Source organism: Mirounga leonina, unplaced genomic scaffold (assembly GCF_011800145.1).
Source record: "Mirounga leonina isolate KUSES-001 unplaced genomic scaffold, KU_Mleo_1.0 Mir_82, whole genome shotgun sequence".
NCBI classification, from domain to species: Eukaryota; Metazoa; Chordata; class Mammalia; order Carnivora; family Phocidae; genus Mirounga; species Mirounga leonina.
This window is the reverse complement of record NW_023270825.1, coordinates 2,584,323-2,606,870: the sequence shown is the minus strand read 5'-3', so window position 1 is coordinate 2,606,870 and position 22,548 is coordinate 2,584,323. Positions and strand designations below refer to the sequence as shown.

Genomic DNA, 22,548 nt, shown 5'->3' with positions numbered 1-22,548 from the left:
CTCGAGTGGCCCTTGGTCATGTGTCTGGTGGTGCTCTCCAGGGCTTTTGGATTTGATGTCTTGGTGGGCAGCTCTAGCCGTAACTTTGCTACTGAACAGATGCCCGCAGGTGCCCTTGGCATGGGTTGAACAGTTGTCATCCAGGCTCTGCAGAGTTGAAATTCCTACCATCCAAAGAAGGGCTAAATCAAAATTTGTCCATATTTTCCATGCACTATAGATAACCTAGTAAAATTCCAGGGTGGTAATTTAAATACCCAGCGGCTCATGCTGTTTGAAGGTGTCGGGGAAGCATCATTTACAGCCCCCAACCTGAGAGGCCAAAAGAAAACCACCCTTCTCTCCAGCGAACGAAGTCTGGACCCTGGGCTGCAGTGTGAGTGGCAGCAGGGGCCAAGCCTGCCTGTGTGTGCCCGCATAAATGGGTGCTGTCTGGTGGAGGCTGCTGTGGGGACACCACCTCTGGCTCCCCCCACACCACTGTGCTCCCACAGATGGCCCTCACCTGTCAGGTTTGGGTAGATCTCCTGAGACACCTTATCTTTTTTGGCTCTCAAACTGAGCATGAGGACTCCTCCAAATGTGTCAGAACTCAAGGAAACCGGGCCAGTGAGCAGAGTGTCCTTTGGGTCTTCATGGTGACATTGGAGATACCAATGGGGTCTGAAGGGAGGCGGGTTGTATGTCTCAAAGTTGATGATGCTTTCTTTTTTTCCTCCAGAAACACGAAGACACTGAGTGTCCCTGTGTGGTGGTGTCCTGCCCCCATAAGTGCAGTGTCCAGACCCTTCTGAGGAGTGAGGTAAGGGGCATGGCCAGGCCTGTTGAGGAGTTGGTGACATCTTCGAGACTAGCATGCCAGAGACTCCATCCTAACCCAGTAGCTGAAATCGAAGGTTTCACAGATCATGATAGTGATGCATACGGTAGAAAGACAACAGAGAACCTCACGCTATTTTGGGGCATCAGAAATTTCAGAAGCAAGCAAATAAATGCTACGGAGTGGTTAAATTCAGAGCAAAATATTGTTAGGAACTGAGAAAATGGAATTACTTTACAAAAGTGCAAGCAAAAGTAATAACTTTTTAGGTTCTAAAAAAAGCTATTTTTAAAATCTGTAAAATAGGAGTTACTTTAAGATTATCTCAAAATAAATGACTTTACAGACACTCCAGACCCATTTGGCCACATATGCTGTGCAGGGTTGGTGCTGGGGAGCAAGTGGGCCTGGAGGTGGCCTCCACATTTCAGGGGCCAGTGAGAAGGGCCCTGTGTAGCCTCCCCCAGAGGTCATGTGTCTCACACTGCCCTTGGGCACACTTTTTTTTAAGACAGGTAGATTTTACATTAACTTAATTTGATCAGGGCATATCCAGTTGGAAAAATTCCAAGGATTCTTAAATGTTTTGGCATCTGGTCCTGATCTGGAGCCCCTTTGGTTGCTGTTTTGGGAGCATCTGGGGCTCCTGTGCCCCCTGGTCCCCTGGCAGGTCCCTCGGGCCTGGGTGCTCTGATCTGAGGAGGCTGCTCACCTCAGCCTTTTTCAGCAGCCTGGAATTTTACCAGTGGATATTGAGGAGGTGTGAGGGTCACTGTCTTCTCACATCCCCACTGAGCAAGAGGACCTATGTGGGCCTGGAGCCAGGAACACGGGGTACAGAGAGGACCCCCCCGGAACCACTCTCACCCAGAGTGTGTCCTCCCAGGAAGGTGACTCTGCTAGGCCAGGGCAGGGTCTTGCCGGGTGGCCATGGTCCCTAGGCCTGGAATGTGCCTCTGGGAGTGGCAGGGAGATGCATATAGATTTCCACTACTAGGAAGTCCCTCTGCTAAAGCGAACGGATGAAGCGTCTGCAATGTTGAAGTGATTACCAGGGTTTTATACGCTTTCCAGAGTTTTCACTCAGGGCTACCTGAATTAGGGACAGACGCTAACTCCATTTGCCTCCAAGTTATTTTTCTTTTAAAAATCTTTAAACCTGCATTTATCTTGGGTTTCTGGTGAACAATGCTATTGGTCTATAAATTATTCTTGCCTCTATTCCAAAGCTCCTGTGAGAAATGATGATAAAGACTCTGACAGGAATGATAATGAGCCAGTTTAAGAGAAAGTGTGACCCTGAATTTATAGTGCCCCACTGAAAATGACATCAGACCCCTGTGTCCCTGACTTTAATACCAGAAGCGTTGGCTGGATAGGTTCACGATTATAGCGCTGGCACTGTAAGCGTAGATCTTAAAACTTTGAAGCTGTTGTTACTATACACAGTCTCACGCTTCGTCTCTCTGCCAGTCACCTGTGATCTGCCTTTTGGGCGCTTTCCTCCAGGTGCAGGCCAGAGCTTCCTGGCCTGGTTCAGAGGAACATCAAGTGTGCTAGGCTGCTAGATCTGTAACCACCATGACTCTGCCCCGGCTCAGGGACCTTCCGCAGAGATTGGCCCATAGGCTCCCCGTGACATTGGCCCTTCTCTGCAGCTCTCGCCACAGACCCACGCTCCTCCCTGTCCTAAATACTGACCTAAAGGGGAAGGACTCAAGGACTCTCTGTCCTGGTGACAGAGGACGGGCCCAGGAGCCTCTGGAAGCCTGTGTGCACACAGAAAAACCCAGGGCCAGCTCTGCAGTGCGCTCAGACACCCCCTTTCCTAATTCAGGGTCTAATTGTTCTCTATAAAGAAGATCTATCCCTAGAGTTTCCTGATGAGAATTTCTTCAATAAAAGAAGAAGCAGTCCTTAAATTGTATTAGCCTAATGAATAGCACTATGTCTTTAAAATGTAGACATTTCAATTCCCTTTTCTCTTGAGGGGGCATCATAAGTGGTTTTTATTTGACGATTTGCCAACATTTGAGCTGAACCAAAGGGGTTTTTCCTTGTATGAAGAGCTATCCTCTCCCAATCTCTCCTGATTTTCTTTTACCAGTTAGAGGTGACAGTATTAAGATTCATGTTGTTAGAATGACCTTAGCGATCTGTGAGAAGTTACATGAATTTATGGACACTCAGAGGGAAAAAAAAGTCTTTTCAGAAGAAGGAAAAACTCGTCTCGTTATCTTGAGTATTGAGAGTAATGGTACATTGTGTAAGCTTGCTTCAAAAATATATTTATTTTTGTGTACTGTATATTAGATGTGTGACCCGGTGACATCCTGAATGCTTTCTCTTTTTTGTGTTTCATGCAATTTTTGTTTATGGTCTTTAAATGTTCATTTCAGTTTACGTTTTTTTCCCTCTTTTTTAAATCCTGGCACTGCAGACGGCATGTTGCATTTTGAACAATTTGTTCTCAGGAAACTGCAGCTTTAAGAAATGTTACAGGAACTGTATTTATGTATATCGGCGTACCTATGTGCGTACACGTGGCGGTGCTTATATTTACTGCGTCTAAGTCTAGGAAGCGGATGGTGTGCACACCTTAGCTGATAAGCCCCGTTCGCGCCCACACGAACCAGATGCTCTCTGTGCCCTTAATGTGTTGGAACCTTTTCATGCGGACGCCTGTGCCACAACTCACGTCTCTTTCCCGTTGCAGTTGAGTGCACACTTGTCAGAGTGTGTCAATGCCCCCAGCACCTGTAGCTTTAAGCGCTATGGCTGCGTTTTCCAGGTCAGTATCCAACATTTGTGCTTCCCAGTCACTGACATTCTGCCATGAGAGACAGTTTATCTTAGCATCTTAACATGCAAGTTCTGGACTCTAGTCTTTGTCAGGGAACCGAGTCACCATGCTGCGTGGGTGGTGACCGCCCCATGCAGCCGACGTGGGCGCTCGCTCTCCGTGCCCGTGGTGTTCTGAGACTTCAGGGGGACCCCTGTGCTGAGAAGGAAGTCAGGACGTTAGCAGAACAACTCCATCTAAAACCAGCGAGGACGTGGGACAAAGAGGACTGACAGTCGGGGGGGGTTCTAGAGAGGTGGTTATGGGACTTTAGCCGGCACTTGACTATAAGTGGATACCAAACCAGACACGGTTTGGGCACTGTGCACATCAGTACACAGCCGTGAGGACCACACTCGTGTGTCCATAAACGCATCTCACAGTATCTGTGCCGCCCTCCCAGAACAGCCGTGCGGAGAGGGCTTCTCCGCCACCACGTTCGTGCTGCGAGAATCCTGTGTCTGGGGGTTTTTGGTCTTTTAACACGTCTGAGACTGCTAGTGAATTTGAACTGAGTTTCATTGAAACGTATATCTCAGTCTCAAAACTAATCAGAGGGCAGTATATATTACAATTAAGGTATTTTATATTTAATGTTGTGTATTATCAATACATTATTATGAAATCAGTACAGAGATACTGGCATCTCAGTATTTTAGAAAGTGAAGAACCCCAAGACTAAGAATGACTGTAGCCTTCCCTTTGTCTCCGTCTCTTAACGAGACGGAGCGCTCGCCACTGTTACGTCGTATGTAGTACCATTCATTCTGTGTATGTATATATATATATGTTTATATATAGCAATACTTCTATCAACATATATATATGAATATTCTATGTACAGAGTATATGTTTTGGAGATCATTAAAATGCTTTCTGTGGCTTCTTAATTCTCTAATATCAAAACAAATTATATTTTCATACCGATTATTTCCTTAAATATATGATGTGCTATTTCATGTGCTTATTACTGACTCTAAAATGGTCTCCATCTTATGTACTCTGTAGATTGTTTATGTTTTGTATGTAACTTTCCAAGTATACTTAGAACAGTGAGGAGCAATATGTTTTCTAATACAGTGTATTTCCCTAATAAGTTAATACTCTAGAAAATTATTTAGAATCCCACTTTGATTACATGTTCGTTCACTAGATTATTGTAGCACTGTCTAGCTGTAACTGCAGGTGCCTAAACATTTCCCATTTGTATTTTTAATGAAAAAAGTTGTAAAAGAGCAAAAATGAGAGGTCTAAGATTTAATTTCTTGATCTTACAAATACGAAATGCAGATGAGAAGGCTCTTGGTAAGAAGCTTGAGGAGCGACGAGCATGACGAACTTGAGATTGCTGTACAATTACAGGATGTCTGCTCTTCTTGCCTGCCTCCCCACCTGCACTCGGTGGAGTGGGGGGTTGCTGAGCATGGCCCTTCGAAGGCTTAGAGACCGCCCAATAGCTGTACAGGAATAGGGCTCCCCTCTTCGTGTTTAGGGCTGGGTTTAGGTCATGTGTTAGTCTTGCTGCACTCTGGGATGGAGTGAGGTCAGCTTAATGCACTGCATCTCTGTTCTCGCAGGGGACAAACCAGCAGATTAAGGCCCATGAGGCCAGCTCCGCGGTGCAGCATGTCAACTTACTGAAAGAGTGGAGTAACTCTCTAGAGAAAAAGGTACGCCAGACTGCTTCCCGCTTTTGTTGGCTTTTAATCATTTATTCAAATTATTTAAAGAAGAAAATCTTTTTTATAGTTACTAATGGTTTTGGATAAAAGAAACAGTATCAAGAGAATGTCAAAAAAGTAAATTTCTTTTCACATGACCTTGAGCTCCTAAATGAAGGCATTTGTGTGTGTGTGTTCTTTGTTTGTTAATTGCCAAGCAAGCATGCAGTGCCCTTTTTTTTTTTTTTTTTTAATCACATTGTGGTTACCTTAGCATTGACCTAGAACGGGGGTTCTCAGACTGCTAAACCTCCCTTTCTCTTCCCATCAGCCTCATCTTTTTGTAAATAAAGTTTTATTGGAATGCAGCCATGCTCATTCATTTCCCTGTTGTCCATGGCTGCTTTTGCAGAGTTTAGGAGTGAGACAGAAACTGTTCAGACCTCACAGCCCAAAATGTTTACTCTCTGGCTCTTTACAGAAAAAGTCTGCCAACACCCAATCTGGAAGGTGATGAGGGTTAAATGCTTCACCGTTCTTTGTCTTTTCTGAGCAACAGTCCCCCCCCCCCCCCCCCCCCCCCAGGTGTTACTGTTGACTTCCTCACCAGACACTTTGTGGAAATTTGGTGCAGAGAGCCCTTGTTCTCCATCTGGGCTTCTTTTCAGGAGGCCTCAGTTGTGGGGGCTTGTGGGCTCCTTAGCAGGCACCTTCCCCATGTAATACTTCTTCCCGGGGGAGTTCTCGGTCCGCGGTGTTCACCTGGGCCGGGCCCTCTATTCATGAGAAAAACATGAAGACCTCCAAGAATTGATAGAGAAGAAACTATAACAGGATCTCTCATTGTGGTTTCTATACAAAAATAAAAACTTATTTCAATATTCGGGAAACATTTATAGAAAATTTGGAGTAGGAAGGTACCGAGATGAATTAGAGAAACCGGTGGAATTGATGTTTATTTTCTAAAGATTTGTAGAGATCTGAAGACCTTGTTTCCAGTATGAAATCCAACCAATTTAAAATGTGAATGTATTTGAAAAAGTCTAAAATTCTTAATCAAAAGACTTATATGAACTGACATAGTTTTTTAATACAAATGTTTATGCTGAAGATGAGAAGCGACAGAACTGCTGACTTGTCACATGTACACACACAAGTACGGCAGAGGGGGGTCCTCGTCAACGGGGACATAAAATGTGTGTGAGAAGAGTCGTTGTGAACTCCCCATGAACACATAGTAGTCACTCTGAGTTAATGATGGTTTACGTGAGTCTTTTTTCCCCTCTGCTTGAAGAATGTGTTCTGTTTCTGCTTTTTAAAAAATTATAGGCATAGATGCCAGGGCTCTCTGTCTCTCGTCGGCACTCTGCTTCTCACTTAGGAAAAAGGTTCTTTCTTTCGTTTAAAATGCATTGGTTCTGTTCCAGCTGTACTAGTTAGCTAAGAGTTTGCAGTTCTGAGGGGTGTGACTGTCCAGTGGGACAGTCGTGGAAGGCGCCTTCGCCAAGTCTGCTCCCAGAGCTGAGCCCCCACGAATGCGCGCAGAGGGTGATCCCTCGGTTGTGTTCTTCTCCCCACCCTGCTGCATCATGCGTGCTCCACTCCACGTGAGTGGTTTGTGTCCGTGGAAATGCCGGGACCCAGCACGGGGGCTGCCTGCGCACGGCCCACAGCGGTTTCTCGCCCTGCAAACACCTCATGTGTTGGAACCATCGCTGGCCACGCCGAGCACCTGCAAGAGCAGGATGCGTCGCCGTGCACTGCAGCTGACAGATTCGAAATCTTTGCCCTCTTGGTCTCTTCCTGACTCTGCCCAGCAGAATGGACCCCTGCCCAGGCGTTCAGGTCAGCCGAGCCGGGGCTGTGCGGTGTTGTGTGTATGCACGCGAAGGTGCCTGTCTCTTCACTGGGCCCAGAGGCAGAGGCTAGACAAAGAATGGAGATACTCATCTTTTTTAAAATGGGAATATATTTCTCATTATAGAATTACTCTGTTGGAATCTCTCAGGTTATTTTGTTCATGTGTAGTGGAAAATAGGATGTTTGACTTGGTTCAAAAACTCTGATCCATCACGTTCATGTCAAATTAAGGAAAAACTATTTTGTAAAATGTGGACTTAAAAACACCCGTCTTCTGTATTAGGGAAGCTTACAGGGAAATATGGAGTGCCCCACCAAAACAGGCTGGAGTAAATGTTGTTCTCACTGAGAGGGTCTCAGGAAAGGACAGGGGAACTCCTGCTTTCATCTGCCGTGGGGATGTTCTGCTGTTTTCTTGGAAACACCCCTGCCAGGTAGATTTTCCCATGCATGTCATGTCTACCTGATAGACGGGTGAAAGCTGGGATCTGCAGGCGCTTGGGAGGTGGATTTTTTCATTAAAATAAATAAGTAAATAAATGAAAATTTAAACTAGGGCGGCCCCTAAATTAATAAATGAAGAGTTTAATATGGCATGATGTGTGTTCATTAATGTGAAATGCTTCTGCTCACCCTCAGGTCGCTTGTTCTGTTATAGAAAAAAATTGCCATTGTTTTTGGAGACATTACTGAGATTTTTTATCAGAAGGGTTGGCATGCATGCAGGCTTTTTCTTTTTTTGGGTGTGAGACTGAAGAGTCTGGGAATCATGTCCAGCTTGAGAGATGGGAATGAGTGAGCCCTAACTTTGGAAAAGGCAGACCTGCCCTCAGGATACGCACATGGCCCGTCTGCATCACTTGTAGGAGTCCGGGGGCATGAGAGTGTATTTTAGAGAGGAAAGTCCACAGGTGCTAAGTAAAATCCTAGGAAAGTGAAGTGTTCTTTTGCCCATGAGACGTTGCAGGTTCCTTAGTAAATACGCATTTGTTCTAAGACGAAACAGACTGTATCCAAAGGCGCTGCTTGGTTGCCTGTCTTAAGGCAGGTGGTTCTTTGCAGAGACATCAGGAATCCGTGCTTTACACACCCAGGTCTGTCCTGGGGCGCCCTTGGGCTGTCAGGTTAGGTGTTGGCTGGTATTCGGGGCACAGCGTCCCTCATGGAGCCTGCTGTCTTCGGGGGCGGCAGCCGCGCCCGCGCACAGACGCATCTTCCCAGGGGCCTTTCCAAGGGCCAGAGTGCCCCATGGAGAAGTTTTGTGAGAAGGCAGCCTTGTCAGACTTGCCCTCGGACTCCTCACCCGAGGGCATTTAAGACCAGTGTAAGTGTGTTCTTGGGAGCTAGTTAGTTTTCAGAAAGATATTTTGAAAAGGTCAGTGGTGAGCTTAGAACTGCCCCCCCAGCAGGCCCTTCCTGGGGCTGACGTAGCATTGCCGGTGAATATGTTGAGTTTTGTGGAGGGTCTTCTCAGGCCACAGGCCGCACGCACGGACTCTGCAGCTCCGTGTCTCTGTTGCAGGGCTAGTTGTCGGCCCTAAGGATTAAGTGGGCACATACATAGCTGTTTTATTCTCACTGTGCTTTCCCCTTGTGTTGGGAGAGCTTTTCAGAATGCGCGATGTGGCCCACTGGTGGAAGTGAAGTAGTTTAGTGGGTTGCAACTAGTACTTTCTAGAGTAAATTAGAATAAAAGAGAAAGTACCAGGTCGCATGGAAATGACTAGGGCAAGGATGGTTTTGCGATCCCTGTTTCTTAGGTATGCACGCGCACACACACACACACACACACATACGTCTGTACACGGGTGAGATGTGAGAATGTGTTTCCTGGTCAAGTTTGAAAGCCACTCTGGTAAGAGGTTTATTGCTTTTCAGCAAAAACTTTAGAAAGTGTGTCCCATTCATTCTGAAATACTTTGCCTCATCTTAGTTAATTACTGGGAGGCAATGTGTAGGATTTCCTGTTAAGTTACCAGGACTTCAGTTGAAGGGATTTTTTTTCTCCTGGAACGTCTTCCAGTTAGCTAGTAGAAGGCCTATATTGTGGAAATGTAAGTACTATCATTATAATTGTGATTAATTAATAAAACCACTTTTTGCTTAATTGAAGAATTTCTTTTTCAGGTTTCCTTGCTACAGAATGAAAGTGTAGAGAAAAACAAGAGCATACAAAGTTTGCACAATCAGATATGTAGCTTTGAAATTGAAATTGAGAGACAAAAGGAAATGCTCCGAAATAATGAATCCAAAATACTTCATTTACAGGTAAGAAGCTTAAGACTGTGGCTGGATCAAAGGGTAGAGGAGCATGTCTGTGTTCTCCTTCCAGACTTTCTCAGTAAGATGTTTGAGCAAAAGCCCCGACTTTTGTCAAACAGACGACCTGTTTCTCTTGCTTAAGTGAAGACTTGAGAAAGACCCAGGCGGCTGTTTCTTCCCTGCTTTTCCCTGGAAAGCAAGCCCACTGCCTCTCTTATGTGTCTTTGATTCACTGTTGGTGAATTAAGACTTAAAGCCTGTGTTTTAAAAAAACTAGCTGTTTTTATTATTATTTAAGATTTCATATTGTTCAAGAGTAGTTATGTGTAAAGTTTCACTTCCTGAAGTGAAGTGAAGCCGATCTGTTTGTTCTGGATTTTCTAGTGACACACACCCTGCACTTTATCTCACCATAGTGATCAGATGTGCCTCAAACAAGCATGCAAACCTTTGCTGTTCTGTAAGGGGCTTCATTAGATGTCGCTTCTCGTTTGTTATCTACACAGGTACCTGTTAGTGTGTGATTCCCGTAGATCTTCCCTGCACGTTAGCCTCCTCATGGTGTGTGTCTGTGCGCTGATTCCCACGTGCATCTCACACACCCATGGAAGAATCACTGACATGTTTCCAAAATGCCTTTGCTGTGCTTTTACTTAGGTGCCTTTCCTTAAATTATCTGGAAGTTAAAAAATTATTTCCAAGAGCTCAGAGTCACAGCATCTCTGAGAATGCCTTTCCTCCCATTTTAACGTCAGAGATTAGTCCTAGTGGCTTGAATTGCATAGAGATGTATGAAATTAATTTCATTTGTGTTAAAACTTTGTGGTTGTCCAGAGACGAGGAAAAACACAATGAAATTATAATAGATTGTATTAGAAAAGGTACAAGTCATTGGTATTGACTCAAGCCAGGAAAAGTACATCCCATAAAACACCAGCAAGCCCCCTGCTGGCGAGTGCCCGTGGGAATGTAGTTCGGGATGCCCCACTCGGCTCCGAGCTACCAGCAACATACTGCTGGCCTGGGGCTCTGAGAGGTGTGTGGAAAGGACACAGAAATTAAAGCAATGCTAGAAAACCACCTGTTAAAAATAACAACCGAAGGGTTCATTTATGCATTGTCATTTGTAACCAGAAAAATTAGGATCTCCATAATGAGGTCATTGGGGGGTTTGTCTGAAAGCTCTGATGTCATTACATGCATCCTCCACATCCCCTTCTCCCAGAGTGAAAAATTTGAATTTACTTTAGTTTTTTTTTTAAGATTTTATTTATTTATTTATTTGACAGAGACACAGCAAGAGAGGGAACACAAGCAGGGGGAGTGGGGGAGGGAGAAGGAGGCTTCCCGCAGAGCAGGGAGCCCGATGCGGGGCTCGAACCCAGGACCCTAGGATCGTGACCTGAGCCGAAGGCAGATGCTTAACGACTGAGCCACCCAGGCGCCCCTAATTTACTTTTTAGTAGAGTTCAGTCGTTGCACCGTGTGTGATGTATGTTTGAACACTTCAGTGAGGGACTAAACCGCCGAGCTCTAAGTCCGAAAGAAAGGGGGAAACCGGCTTGCTGGCGCCCAGCGCAGCGGAGGCTGAGCAGCCACGCAGTTCATGCCCCTGTTGGGTCCTAAGTAGGAGGGCAGCCACTTGCCATCGCTCTTCTCCACGGAGAGAAAAGCATGGAGGGAAACAGACTATGTGGACAGAAGGAGACTCCGATCACACTGGACGTGCAACGCCTGATCTTACTGAGTGCGTCGGGATGGCACACTGCTCCCCCGTGTAGACTGAACCCGTCTGGGTGACTGTGTGACGGGAAAGGTGGCAGCTCACCTGTGCTTCACTGTGGGGCTGGCCCGACCGACAGAGTTGGGGCTCTCAGTCTTTGGGGAGCGTGGGTGGAAGACCTCTGTGGCTGGCCCCCCGAGGCCTTGGCTATCTGTGAAGCACGCTTGGCCCCGGGGCACTTCTCCCCGGTCCCTCAGAGCCTTCTCCACCCTGAGCCTGGCTCACCTGTGCCCCTCATTATTCCTTCTTCATCCCAAACCCTTCCTGTCACCTTCCCCTCCCGTGCTCCCCCAGCCCTGTGCATCGGACCACCATGGTGACAACAGACATGTTACTCTCTGTATCATCTCCTTCCTTGTCAGATCCTCTAGGAGACCCTAAAATCCCAGAGACGTTGGCAACACATAAAGTGTAGAGTCCCTTAGGGCCCCAGATGTACACGGTGGACAGGGATGCGATCAGAGTTGGCCAGAGGGAGTGGAATTTAAGAGAGTATTTGCTTTTGCTGACCCAGGAAGGGCAGTTTCTTAATATTATACTTTTTAAACAACCTGTTTTTCTTCATGAAAAAAAGACCACTTTTTTTAGTGTCCGCTTACTCCCCGTGTCCCTGTTGTTGGCGGAGACGAGAGGAGCTGGTCATTCCTGCAGTCAGGAGTGTAGGACTGAAGCCGTGCGGGCCACCCGGCCCCTGCACCACCCCCACACGGTCTCGTTGGCACGGTGTTTGGTACAGAGGTCCCAGTCACCCGAGCGGTGCAAGGGACAGGAAGAGAGACGGTAGTTGAAGCCCTCGGGTGCACTGTGCATGACACTGATGAATTGATGCTCTGGCAGCTAATCTTTTGATTAGGATTTATTTACCTCGCCTGCAGTCTGTACCGTCTCTCAGCTCCTGGGTTCTTTTTCTACACCTGCATTTAAGATCTATTTTTATAGAAAGATGACAGCAGCTGAGTGTAGACCGCTCTTGAGGAAGGAGATCATGTTGACTGCATTCTGCAGAGAAAGTTTGATTGAGATCAGTGCTCTGCTTGACTCTGTGCCATTTATACAAAGGAGACGAGTGTTTAAAACTACACATTGTCCCTTGCTATGTGGGGGGGAGGGCTCCTTTTAAGTGACTTGGTGGAGCCTTGTCTGTGCACATGTCCATGCATGTGTGTGTCCAAGTGTGTGCATGTGTCCCCCCCGCCCCCGCCCCCACGTGCCGACTCTGTGTCACTGAGCTGGCGCCCGGGGCCCCCACGGCAGTCCTCCTCTCACACCCACAGTTCTGTTCCTGAGATCTCCATGTGCCTTTGCGCCCATCGCCCTGTGCACAGCACCGGTCTTGGGGAGGAGGCACCTCTTTGTCACCCCACTTTATCTCAGGGGCGTGAGCCTGAGTGGTGATGCGTGGCTTGTCCCGGGCCACCGTGCAGTTCACTCGATGTGGACCAGGCCACAGAATGGCATCTCTCAGAGCCGCCACTGATGACCTAGGTTTCCGTTAACCTCCCTCCTATACGCACTAGTATCCACGTTAGCTCCGCTGGTCGCTTGAGCGGGTGGAGTAGCAGATGCTCATCAGAAATACATTATGGGTTTGGGTGTTTGGTGAGGCCAATAGTGCTGTTCCCAGAACCCAGATTTTGCGAGCTAATTAAATATGCCTCCAGACACGTGGATCTAAACAAATTGACATCAGTGTGGGAAGAGGTATTCTTTACAGAAACCATTTTGCTTTTCTAATGTTAGCTAATACCAGGTTTTCTTGGAAAGAAGAGGAAGAGTAACACTGTACTTCTCCCCCAAAAAGTAACCCAAACCTACCATGTTTGTTCCTTGGTGGTTATTAACAGCCAGCAAAGGTGCTGAAACTGAATGTTTAAAAATAGGCTTCTGAAAGGAGAAGTGAACTCAGCAGGCCCTGGGGCTCTCCCCTGTGTGGCCTGAAGCTTCAGAGGCGGCCCAGTTACTCACGGCTTCACTGGTGGCCAGACCACCCAGCCTTCGTGAGCTTCACTTCAAAAAATGCAAATCCTTTTTAGAAGTGAAAACCCTGGGATGCCTGGGGGTGGCTCAGTCGGTTAAGCGTCTGCCTTCAGCTCAGGTCATGATCCCAGGGTCCTGGGATCGAGCCCCGCGTTGGGCTCCCTGCTCGGCAGGGAGCCTGCTTCTCCCTCTGCCTCTGCCCCCCCCCCCCCCCCGCCCTCAGGTAAATGAATAGAACCTTTAAAAAGAAGTGAAAACCCTTTAGGTTCCAGCTTCTTCCAACAGGTGGGCGTGCCAGTCCTTAAAAACAGGCTGGAGTGTGAGTCTTACCCTTTGCTTATTGTTGTAAATGGTCTGCGTGTTTCTGCAAAAAAAAGGCTTTCTGAATTACTTAAATTAAGATAGCATGAAATGCAGCCTTGCTGTCAACAGCCACATGTTTGTCAGTAGTATTTCTGTGCCCAGTGGGCACAGGGCACTGAGCATCATGTGGATGGGGGAAGCAAGCCCCACTCCTAGGCATCGGCCTCTCGGTTTCAGCCAGGGTCTGAAGAGGCGCTGTCCGGGCTCTTCCTGCAGCCAGCCGTGTGCAGATGCCGGGTCTCTGGAGCGGGGGGCTGGGTGGTGGCTGCTGTCTCTCAGGACCCAGCAGGGTCCTGGGGCACTGCCTGCAGCCACAGAGAGAGGGTGACTCCTCCAGCCCTGGGTCAGGCAGCCTTGTGGGAGACCCACATTGTTTGGCCCCTGGAGATGGCTTGGCCCTTTAGGAAACGGAGACCTTCCGGCGGCTGATGGGTGTGGCTCCAGGGTCCTGCACCTGAGGCTTGGGACAGAGTGGTGTGGGCCCTGTGCCCTGCAGCTGGCGGGTGAGGCTTCTCTCTGCCTTGGCCCCCTCCTCTGGGCTAGGGACCTGTGGCCCCTGCGTCCCCTGAGATGTGTTTGGGTGACCGGTGAGATGCCCGTGTGGGAGCTGGCGTGGGGCTGGCTCTGGGCCGGCTGTCCTTCCTAACCAGCTGTTGTGTGGGGCGGTAGCACGGTCTGCGGAGTTCTAACTGTGTTTTACCTTTCTGATGCCTTTGATTTGGAAGCGAGTGATAGACAGCCAGGCGGAGAAACTGAAAGAGCTGGACAAAGAGATCCGTCCCTTCCGGCAGAACTGGGAAGAAGCAGACAGCATGAAGAGCAGCGTGGAATCCCTCCAGAACCGAGTGACAGAGCTGGAGAGCGTGGACAAGAGTGCAGGACAGGCGGCGAGGAACACAGGTGGGGGCGGCGGGGGCAGGGGCAGGGAAGTCAGGGAGGGGTCTGGAGCGGGCAGCGTGCCTCCTGGTCTGTTCCGGGGAGCCTGGCCAGCCCGGCCAGGTCTGGGGGCTTGAGCTGGCGGGTAGGTGGTACATTGGGCACACACCACCTTAAGCAGTGATTTCTAGTGAGAGATTACTCGTTCAGAGGTGTGATGACTTTCCAGCCAGAGATGCCTTTGAGAGAGAAATGTCTCCCACCTAGACACCCCCCCTCCGTGTGACGCCAGCAGGGTAGAGAGGAGGTGTAGGGTGGACACCAGGCAGAGGGCAGGGCTTCTGGGAGGGTGGGGGGAGGTGAGGGAGAGGCCCAAAGGACAGAAGTGACAAGCAGGTGAGCACAAGACCCTGCAGTGTGCTCAGCCTATGTGTTTCTGATATCTAGAAGCTGCTTTGGGGACTGAGTGAATATTCTGAATGTTTGCATGACAAGGATTAATGGTGCAGAAGAACTGAGGTTATGGCAACACCCACCGCCCGCACCCCCCATTGGGTTAGGCCAAGGACGGGAATGGTGCGAGGCTGTGCGGGACACAGGTGACTGAGCATCAGGCTGGAAGACAGGGGCGTGTGAGCAGGAAGCTGGCCTTCCCCTGCCCCCAGTGGGGCTCTGAGGGCGCCCTGTGGGAGAGAGGGCCCTGCGGTGATGTGCCCTGGGTCCCCCAGGTGTTGCCTCCCGGCAGGCTGTGGCCGTGGGTGTGGGGAGCCAACGAGGCAGGGATCTGAGGCCCGTTTTTCGGGACACGTACAGGTGCTTGTCTTCTACCCAGAAGCCCATTTCGATAGTGCCGGTGCTAGGAATGGGCTCCTCCCGCCTTCCTGACACTCACTGGCCTCCTTCACCCCGTCTCTCCTCACCCACGGCAGGCTTGCTGGAGTCCCAGCTGAGCCGGCACGACCAGATGCTGAGTGTCCACGACATCCGCCTGGCCGACATGGACCTGCGCTTCCAGGTCCTGGAGACGGCCAGCTACAATGGCGTGCTGATTTGGAAGATCCGAGATTATAAGCGGCGGAAGCAGGAAGCTGTCATGGGGAAGACCCTGTCTCTTTACAGCCAGCCTTTCTACACGGGCTATTTTGGCTATAAGATGTGTGCCAGGGTCTACCTGAACGGGGATGGCATGGGAAAGGGGACGCATTTGTCGCTGTTTTTTGTCATCATGCGTGGAGAGTACGATGCTCTGCTTCCTTGGCCGTTCAAGCAAAAAGTGACGCTCATGCTGATGGATCAGGGGTCGTCTCGGCGCCACCTGGGAGATGCGTTCAAGCCGGACCCCAACAGCAGCAGCTTCAAGAAGCCCACCGGGGAGATGAATATTGCCTCTGGCTGCCCAGTGTTTGTGGCCCAAACTGTGCTAGAAAACGGGACATATATTAAAGATGATACCATTTTTATTAAAGTCATAGTGGATACTTCGGATCTGCCGGACCCCTGACAAGTCACTGGGGAAGTGGATTGAGCAGAAGGCAACTCCTCTGGGGGGTTTGAACCGGCTGTCTCCATCGAGGTCCTCGTGCTCAGAAAAGGACCTTGTGGAAAGGAGGAAGCAGCAGAAGGTGGCCGCGGGCCGGCGGGAGGAGCCGCGCGTGAGGACACACCGGACATGTTTTCTAATAGACTAGCAACACTCCGCTCTGAAGAATTATTTATCCTTCGACGTGATAAATACTGCTGTCAGAGAAGGTTTTCATTTTCATTTTTAAAGATCTAGTTAATTAAGGTGGAAAACATATATGCTAAACAAAAGAACCATGATTTTTCTTCCTTAAACTTGAACACCCAAAAAAACCCACATGCACACACACGCACACGCACACACACACACCTGGGAATAGCTGGACATGTCAGCATGTTAAGTAAAAGAAGAATTTATGAAATAATAATGCGATTCTGATATATTCTAAAATTCAAGAGTGCAATCTTGTTTCAAATATAGTATATTGTCTATTTTTAAGGCCTCATCTGGTCTCTGTTTTAATAATTTGTTTGTCAGAAGACCCTGAAGTACCACTAGGTCTTTTTTGAAAGTCTAAATTCAGAATCATTTTTTAATTTAAAGTTCTAAGATAATTGTTATTGCAAACATTTTATTTTAAAACGTTGATAGACTGATATTTCTTGGAAGAAAATGTAAAATATCAAACACTGGTTATCACTTGTGATAGGAAAGAAACTATTCAATCTGCTGTTATTTCTCGTTAGAAATGTAAACCTTCAATATCTGTCGTAGTTAATGACACTACTTCAAAATTACTATGAAAGGGAAACTGCTCATGGATGCTGTGCATCATTTTCAGATTTATAATTGTTTTCACCCTAAAATAGGGCATTTGTTGAACTTTGGAGTTCTAAACAAAATCCTGTAGGCTTTTAAAATTCTGCCCCCTGTGTTCAGACACGCTCTCTATTGCTGACAACTCTGACCTTCAGTGTCCAGTGCCCGGGGGTGGGCAGGTGGCTCGTGCTGGAGGAGGCCACAGCAGGTGTGTTTCTTCATCTTGTCACATTGCTGCGTTTTGTTAACGATCTCCAAAGGCAACATTGCGTAGAGGTGGGGCATACTGTACATGTGCCTTAGACGTGACCTGCTGCTTCTCGACCCTGGCTTTGTGTTCACTGTAACTCTAGAAGGTGATCGCTTAACCTGACTTTTCTCTCGACCACTAGATCTCTGCCTCTTCAAGGGCCCTCAGACAGCCCGGTTCCTGCTGAGGAAGCCAGGCTCATCTTCAGCTTCTGGAGCCTCCACTGCTCAATTATCACAGATTCTGAATCTCTGGGCCCCCAAACTGAGCCACCCGGCCCCAGCGCGGACGTGCTCCCACCCCCGGGGCAGGAGGAGGGTAGCCACAGCACCTCTCCGGGTCCCCCCCCCCGGGTCGTGGGAGTCCACCCCCCACGGAGCAGAACCCTCTGAGCATTCCAGAGACCGCCGCTCTTGGGGGGCCCGCCCAGGCTCACTGACAGGATCCCGGAACCACTGTTCTCTCGGGAAGGGTGGTCTCGGGACCGTCCCGGTCTGCGCCTGCCCAGACGGCATTTCCTCAGCTCACCGTTTACCTTCTCTCAATGGTCCAACTGTGATTAGAAGCCAGAGCCCTGCCTCCCTGTGCCCCTCTGCTATGCACCGTGCTCCATGGGTGCTCTTACCACTGATGGGTGCTACACGTGACAGGTGCTTCTTGGGCAAAACCAGTGTGTGTGAACCACCGCATCTGTGCCGCTCAGCCAAAAGACGCGCCCGTGGTTGGCCAGCTGGGCCGCGCACTCAGACTGCCTGCCTCTGGGCTCCCCCGTGGTCGCGCGGGGACGGTTGGGCTGGTGCCCGGTGGCCCGCCGTGTCTCTGGTGCTGCCATCTGCCCTGGGCGTGCCTCCGCCCCAGTGCCTGCTGGAAGTGCCCTCCTGGCGCACACGTCCCCTTCCATAAGTGACCTCCTTAGTTCCCAGCACCTGCCACGCCCTTTCGCAGTTCAGTGCTCGCTGTATTCATCTTTTTTATTTTCTCCACCTGCCCCCCCCCCCCACCATTGCTTTGAGGGCGAGTCTGTGTCTTCGGTCCCGTCCATGAGGAGTCGTGTGTCCCTCTTCATAGAGGAAGGACGTCCTGCAGGTGCTGCGGGACCCCTGTTACCCTGAAGGTGTCCCCGACATCCTCCAAACCCTGCCCTGGTTCTACCCTGGACACCCAGTGGGGAGAGGACGCCAGGTGGTCCCTGCCCGGCCTCGAGTGGCTTTCCTGCAACTTCCTCCCCCTTCACTAAAAGTATGGACAATATTAACAAATTTGAGATAAGCAACATCTCAGCCTGGTAAAAAAAACCAAAAAAACAAACAAAAAAAACCAATACTTTGCCTCTCCTGGTTGGAATTCTTCTGGGGGTGGGCCACCTGGGAGCACTTCTGGAAGCCTCTGTCCCTTGGTGGGGGGACTTTCCCAGCAGCCCCTCCCAGACACGCTCCTGGTGGGAGATGACGGGCCCTTTTGGCCTCCTCCCAGGGAGCCCATAGGACATGGCATCACCGGCTGGCACCGTCCCCTGGGATGAGGATGGGCCACAGCGGAAGCTTCATCCTGTGGCTTAAAAACAGTTCTGTTAACGGGGTTGTACGCCTTTTGGCCGCCGTGCACCTCTTCCCTCTTGTGCACTTGGGACTGTCTGGACTGCAGCATCCTGAAGGACCTGAGCAGGGGGTGCTGCCCTGATGGACGCCCCTGGCGTGGCTTCCCTCCTGACTGCTCGGTGCCCTGGTCTGGTGCTTGCCGCCCGGGGCCGGCCTCGGCTGTGGCCCCGGGGCGGCCAGCCCTCCTGGCTTCACAGGGTCCCAGCCACAAACAAAACATGTCCCACGCAGTGTGTATTGGCTGCACTTTCCTATTTCCTGAAAGTGACAAAATCCCCATGGGACGGAACTGTTCTGCTTTAGAGAAACCAACACCGAGCCTTGTGCGCGAATTGAGCCAGTCGGCTTGCCGGTCAGCTGCGTACTGGACGCAAAGACCGCTCCCCGCCTCTGCTTGCCTCGTGGGGTTCTCCGGACACGCGCTCCGGTCCACTCTGCGCCGACCACAGAGGCCGCCGGGGTGGGGGGCGCCCGGGCCGGGCTTGACTGTGAGGATGGGCGCCCGCTTGGGGGTACACGGCGGGGTCGGCGGGAGGGAGGGCCTTTGCCCGAGATGCTGGGAGGCTTTGCGTGGCCCAGGGGCACCTGGCAGCTGGAATCCACTCCACTGGGCCTCTTCTAGAAGTTGGGTTTTCCAGTTTCCGGGGTCCGTGGGTAACACGGAGGAGACCGTAGGCATTCCTGTGAGTTGTTCTGAGACCTGCTGCCGCTCTGGGAGTGATTGGCTGTGCGGGTGGACGGAGGAGGCACCGTGGGGGCCGCTGCCCCAGCCCCAGGGCACAGCCTGTTCCCAGAGCAGCGTCTGCGAGGCCGCAGGGGGGGCGAGGGAGCTCTGGGCCAAGATGCGCCTTGCCTTTCCCGCCGCGATGCAGTTTTTCCTTGCCTTGTGACCCCACGGGGCTGTGGAGCGCGGGACAGCCCGTCCTCCGCGGCGGCGGCCGCCACCGGGCCCTTTGCGTGCCAGCCAGGTTCCGGGGGGCCCTCTGGCACCGCAGATGCCCCCGCGGCTTCCCCTCGACCACTGGGGCCCACCTTGGTGAGTCAGGGTCCTCGTGTCCCTCACCACATGTCCCAGGTGAGGCCTGCAGCCGTCATCAGCGGGCAGTGTCGTGGTCACCCATGGCAGGCCTGGCGTCCTGTGGCTGGAGGGCCACAGCCGGTAGAGGAAGGGGTGTCTGGACAGACCCTTCCACACGGCAGGGGCCCGCGGTGGGCCCTTTCCCTGTCAGCCCAAGGGAGGCGGGCAGTGGCAGGACCCCTCTGCAGCTCACACCCTGGGGGGTGCACACCTCCTCCTTCCTCTGCACGACGGAGGCCCGCCAGCACCAACGTCTGCGCGGGGCGGGCGGGAGGTCACACTCCTCCCGGTACCTCTTGCCCCAACCGCAGGCCTCCGAAGCGCATCCCTCTGCTCTGGGTCGTCAGCAGAGCTGTAAGATACCGTTTTCTTACTTCTGGTCCGGATCTTTCTCAGACTGCGGAGGAGAGCTGGGGAGAGCTCCAGGCGCTCGTCTGCACTTGTGAGCGTCTGAGAGGCGAACAAGGGGTCTGTCACCCAATCAGCTTCCCAGCCCAAGACCATGGTTCTGTCTTCAGTTTGCAAATCTCGGCAGTTTTATTTTCTCCAAAGTAGAATATGTCCACTGGGGTCTAAGTCAGATGAGGTCCGTGTGTGGCTACCGTCTCGTCATCACTGTCTGCCCCGGGGCGGGGCAGGCTGTCACCAGGGAACTGGGGCCCGCGGGGGAAGGGAGCGTCCCAGCCGTGCGTCCCGGGCGCAGGTGGTTCGTCCGGTCTGAGGAGGCCCAGTGGCACCTAGCAATGCTTGCCTTTCGTTTCTCCTGCTGCTGCTGTATCTGGAGTCTCTTGTGAACTCTCACATTGAAAAAGAGGTTCAAGTCCAGGAAGGCTGTACCACTCCTCTGCCGTTAGTGGTGATTGGTTTTTATAACTCAGTCCCCTAGTAGACAAGTCAGATAACCTTCAACAGCAAACTAAACGAGTTAATTGGTAAACACAAAAGCCGGCATTCTTTCCAAGGATTTCTACAAGAATTACCTATAAAATAACATCTGTGATCAAGGAAGTGTGTGAATCCATGTAGACAATTGTGTCAGGTTTTTAGAATTGCATTCTTTCTCTGATGGCACACCTCTTCGTTCAGTTCTATTACCCAAAAACAAAGACCAAAGAAGGCCAATCTCCCATTTGACTCTGTATTTTTAATCTGCCTGTTTTAAAAATTGCCGTCTGTAGTAACCGCTCGCTGTGAGGACCCATCTTGACACTCCAAGTGATTGTGACCAGTGATTCACGTCCTGTGTGTTTCTGCTCTTCTAAGAAAAAACAACAAAAAGACAGTATGTTATTGCTCAGCAATAATCATGTTGTTAATGTGAGTTAACAACATGTCTGATTTTCTGATAGCATTATTATGTTTTATATTTTTGTTTACTGTATATCGTGTGTGGTTTTATTTGGTATTTATTTGTGTTTTGAGGTCTTGCGATGTTTTTGTGTTTCTGATGCTAACAAAGTTTGTAAGAGTGTAGAATGCAAAACTTTGAAATGCTAAACTGTCTGATTAGAGGAAAATAAATCTGACTAAGGAGTCTGGGTTTCTTTTTCCGCCGTCTCTCCTAGGCACCCGGCAATGCCCTGGCCTTTCCCTCCCCAGGGTCCTCCCCGCCTCTCCTCGCAGAAGTGGCCTTCCCAGTGGCCTGTGTGGCCACACAGCCCCACACTCAAAAGGACCCACGCTTGGCTTCAGGCTCTGCTGTCACCGTCTTAGAACTCTCGAGGTTTGAAAAGGGGGTCCCACGTGCTCGGTTTGCACGAGACCCTGCAGACGATGCAGCTGTCCCTGCCCGCGGCCTCCCGGCCTCCCCTGCAGGTGGAGCAGTGACCTCCACGCGTCCCGGAGGCTGGTGTGCCCCACAGCCATGCTCTCAAGTCTGCGGCTTGGTCCAGAGCAGGCGCCGTGGCCCTCGCCCTCCCTCCAGGTCCGTGCACGGGCATCTGTGGATGGGCCCCGGACCCGGGACCTGCCCAGCTCCCCGCTTTCACCCGCCGTGGGGCCTTTGGGTTCTTTGAGCCTCAGTTCCTCATCTGTCGAATGGAAGAACAGCATCTGTCTCCGTTCTGAAAGGTGGTGATTAAAAAGCTGTACCAGGCTGCCTGGGTGGCTCAGTCGGTGGCATGGCCGACTCTTGATTTTGGCTTGTCGTGATCCTGGGGTCCTGGGATCAGTGGGGAGTCTGCTTGAGATTCTCTCTCTCCTTCTCCCTTTGCCCCCTCCTCCCACAGAATCTCAAGCAGGCTCCATGCTCAGCGCGGAGCCCAATGCGGCGCTCGATGTCACGACCCTGAGATCACGACCTGAACCGAAACCAAGAGTCAGACCCTTAACTGACTGAGCCACCAGGCGCCCCTAAATAAATAAATCTTAAAAAAAAAAAAAAAAAAAAAGCACCAGTGCTGACCATGCAGGTGCTTGTGAGGACTCCAAGGCAACCAGGTCTTGGGTGTTTTTTTTTTTTAATTTTTATTCATTTCAGTAATCTCTACACCCAGCATGGGGCTCTAACTCACGACCCTGAGATCAAGAGTTGCATGCTGTTCCGACTGAGCCAGCCAGCCGGGCGCCCCCCCAGGCAACCAGTTCTAAACAGCTGCTCATAGGAGTGTGTGTGGGGGGGTAGAGGGCCAGCATGACCCCTCCCAGCTCAGCATTTCTCTGGGTGGTTCTATGGTCCAGGGGCAGGAAGCCCTTGAGGACCCCCCAAATTACCCATTGTGGAGCCTGCTTTCCAGCACTGGTGCCCAGCCCCTCCCCCACCGTCCTGCCCCTCCAGGGGTCTGCTCTGCGGCTCCACTGCAGCAGGAAGGGCCGGACCCGTCCAGGGTCTCAGGCCA

General features: G+C 50.6%; 1 protein-coding gene across 4 annotated transcripts in view; it reads left to right on the top strand.

Moving 5' to 3' along the window:
• TRAF3 (TNF receptor associated factor 3) overlaps positions 1-21,244 on the top strand; it is a 95,677-nt gene extending 74,433 nt beyond the window's left edge. For 3 of the 4 annotated variants that reach the window (XM_034993166.1, XM_034993167.1, XM_034993165.1), the window contains exons 7-12: positions 722-802; positions 3,537-3,611; positions 5,240-5,332; positions 9,311-9,451; positions 14,294-14,468; positions 15,374-21,244. In XM_034993166.1, the coding sequence (XP_034849057.1) occupies positions 722-802; positions 3,537-3,611; positions 5,240-5,332; positions 9,311-9,451; positions 14,294-14,468; positions 15,374-15,945 (1,137 nt within the window). In that variant the 3' untranslated portion in view covers positions 15,946-21,244. The remainder of the gene's footprint in view (positions 1-721; positions 803-3,536; positions 3,612-5,239; positions 5,333-9,310; positions 9,452-14,293; positions 14,469-15,373) is intronic. The other variant, XM_034993168.1, reaches the window with a different exon arrangement.
• Positions 21,245-22,548: the final 1,304 nt, after the last annotated feature.